The sequence below is a fragment of the Terrapene carolina genome, unplaced genomic scaffold, assembly GCF_002925995.2.
Source record: "Terrapene carolina triunguis isolate 2854851 unplaced genomic scaffold, T_m_triunguis-2.0 Scaffold197, whole genome shotgun sequence".
Classification (NCBI taxonomy): Eukaryota; Metazoa; Chordata; order Testudines; family Emydidae; genus Terrapene; species Terrapene triunguis.
The window spans coordinates 517,129-519,111 of record NW_020664548.1 but is presented as its reverse complement, the minus strand read 5'-3'; the positions used below and the strand labels follow the sequence as shown (position 1 = coordinate 519,111).

The 1,983-nt window shown below is 58.8% G+C and overlaps 1 protein-coding gene across 1 annotated transcript in view; it reads right to left on the bottom strand.

The window, feature by feature from the left end:
• LOC112106114 (inositol 1,4,5-trisphosphate receptor type 3) overlaps positions 1-1,983 on the bottom strand; it is a 96,165-nt gene that overhangs the window by 43,758 nt on the left and 50,424 nt on the right. Inside the window, exons 19-21 of the mRNA XM_024199181.2 lie at positions 1,221-1,472; positions 537-681; positions 43-190 (exon numbers count right to left, since the gene is read on the bottom strand). Of these exons, the coding sequence (XP_024054949.2) occupies positions 43-190; positions 537-681; positions 1,221-1,472 (545 nt within the window). The remainder of the gene's footprint in view (positions 1-42; positions 191-536; positions 682-1,220; positions 1,473-1,983) is intronic.

The following is a 1,983-nucleotide window of genomic DNA, read 5'->3' as shown; positions in this document are numbered from 1 at the left end:
TTCAGAGAAGCAGGTGCTTACAGGCCAGCCATGGAGCCTTACCCGCCATATCCTCATTGTACATGGTCTGCATCATCAGCTGAGGGTTCTGGACACAGTCTATGATACCCAGCAGAGTCCGCGTCAGGCGCAGCAGCTCACTGAAGCTGTAGAAGCCAAAGTAGATGAGGTTGTGGGCGAGACTGACGACCTGCAGGAAGGACAGAAAGACTCCAGATCTCTCCCACACCCTATGAGCAGACGAGGAATACAACCGTACAGGGTAAGGACTCCCAAGAAGGCTGCAGTGGCAAGTGGCCATTCCAAGATGGCGGCCCAGTTTGTGCCAAGAATTGGCAGTTCCAAGATGGCTGCCCACAGTATGACTAGAAACTGGCCGCCAAGTTTTCGCAGGGCCCCTGTACTGCAGTGAGATGTGGCCTCCTTGCCTCTTCGAGGGAATAAGGCCCATGCTGTGCTGAAATGCCCCCACTCGGGGTTGCTTCAAAGCTCTGACGAATGCCCCCTCCCCAGCAGGGCCAGCGCAGGTTTCTCACCTCAAAGGTGAGCTTGTTCTTCTCCTCGTTGGCGAAGGGCACCGCCTCGCTCACCACGTTGTTGAGATAATCCTCCACGAACTCCATGGTGCTGGCGAACTTGTTCTTCTTGTCGTCTCGGGAGTCGTTCAGGTTGGAGTCGTAGCTGCGAAGGGGAGGAGCGGCGCAGTGAGCCAGCAGGAGATGGGCCAAGTCTCCCTCAACGCCCCAGCCCCACAAGTGCCTCTCCCGAGGAGGAGGAGCCCCTGCCTCGCTCTCCAGAAGGGCAGCACATTGTGCCAGATGCAGTTCTGTGCATCGGACGGACAGGCCTGGAGGGCAGCATCCCCTCCCCACAAAAGCCCGGCCGGGCAGCAGCAGGGGCGAGTGTCCAAGTAATGCGTGACAACCCTGGCCTCGAAAGAGAGAGAGAGAGCTCAGTCTCCAAAGCTCATTGAGTCACTGGCCTTGAGGGCTGATCAGTGCCAGTTGTGCTGGTGGGGTTTTTTTAAGGCTTTGCCTGCGAGAAGGCCTGGCTAAGACCCGCCAGACCCATTCCACATGTGCCGCCCCCCGCCTGCCTTCTGTATGGCCATTTGGTCAGGACTGACACAAGTTGGATCTGAGACAGCGATCTGTGGGGTGGGATGGTCTGGAATCCCCCTTGCCACCCTCTTCCCAGTGAGAAGCACCCATTTGCCTCACTCTTTGATGGTGATGGCGGTGGGGATCTCCGTCCACAGCCGTGCAAACTTCACGGGCATCACCAGCTCCTGGGGGTCCCGGTCCACGTGCACGTGCAGCATGAGGTGGCAGAAGGAGGCCCGGAGGTCAAAGGGCAGCATCTCGTCTGCCATGCAAAGGAAGATGAGATCCACCCCCAGCTGCTTGGAGATCTCTTTGATCGCCAGGTACTGGCGGTCCAGGCACATGCGGGCAAACAGCTTCAGCTGGTACCTGTTCGGGGCCGACGGGGGGTGAGAACGCAGGAGGGCAGGGAGGAAGAGACACAGAGAAAGACATAGGGAAGAGATGAAAGGAGAAGGAGAGATGGAGGAAGAGAGGGAGGGGACTGTTTATTAGATCATTTGTGGAAGCGACAAATATCATCCCTCCCCTCTGCCGAGGAAACAAGACCCCGCTTCATGCCCAGCTGGTGCCTCTTGGGTAGCTGGCGAGGGCCTACTGGGATGAGCAAGAAAGCTTAAGAGAGGCAGCTGGGCCGGGGGGCTGCTCTCGAACAGCACAGACCGAGCTCTGGGACTGGAAACAAAGGCCCAGCTGTGCTCCCGTCGCTGAACTCCCACTGACTCCAGCAGCAGAACACACAGTGGCGTAGCCAGGTTTTAAGAGCAGGGGGAGCAAACATAAAAAAGGCACCCCCCTTGGCTCCTCCTCTGGCCACGCCCCCCTTGGCTCCTCCTCCGGCTGCTCCACGCCCCCCCAGCTCCTCTCCCACGGCCCCCCC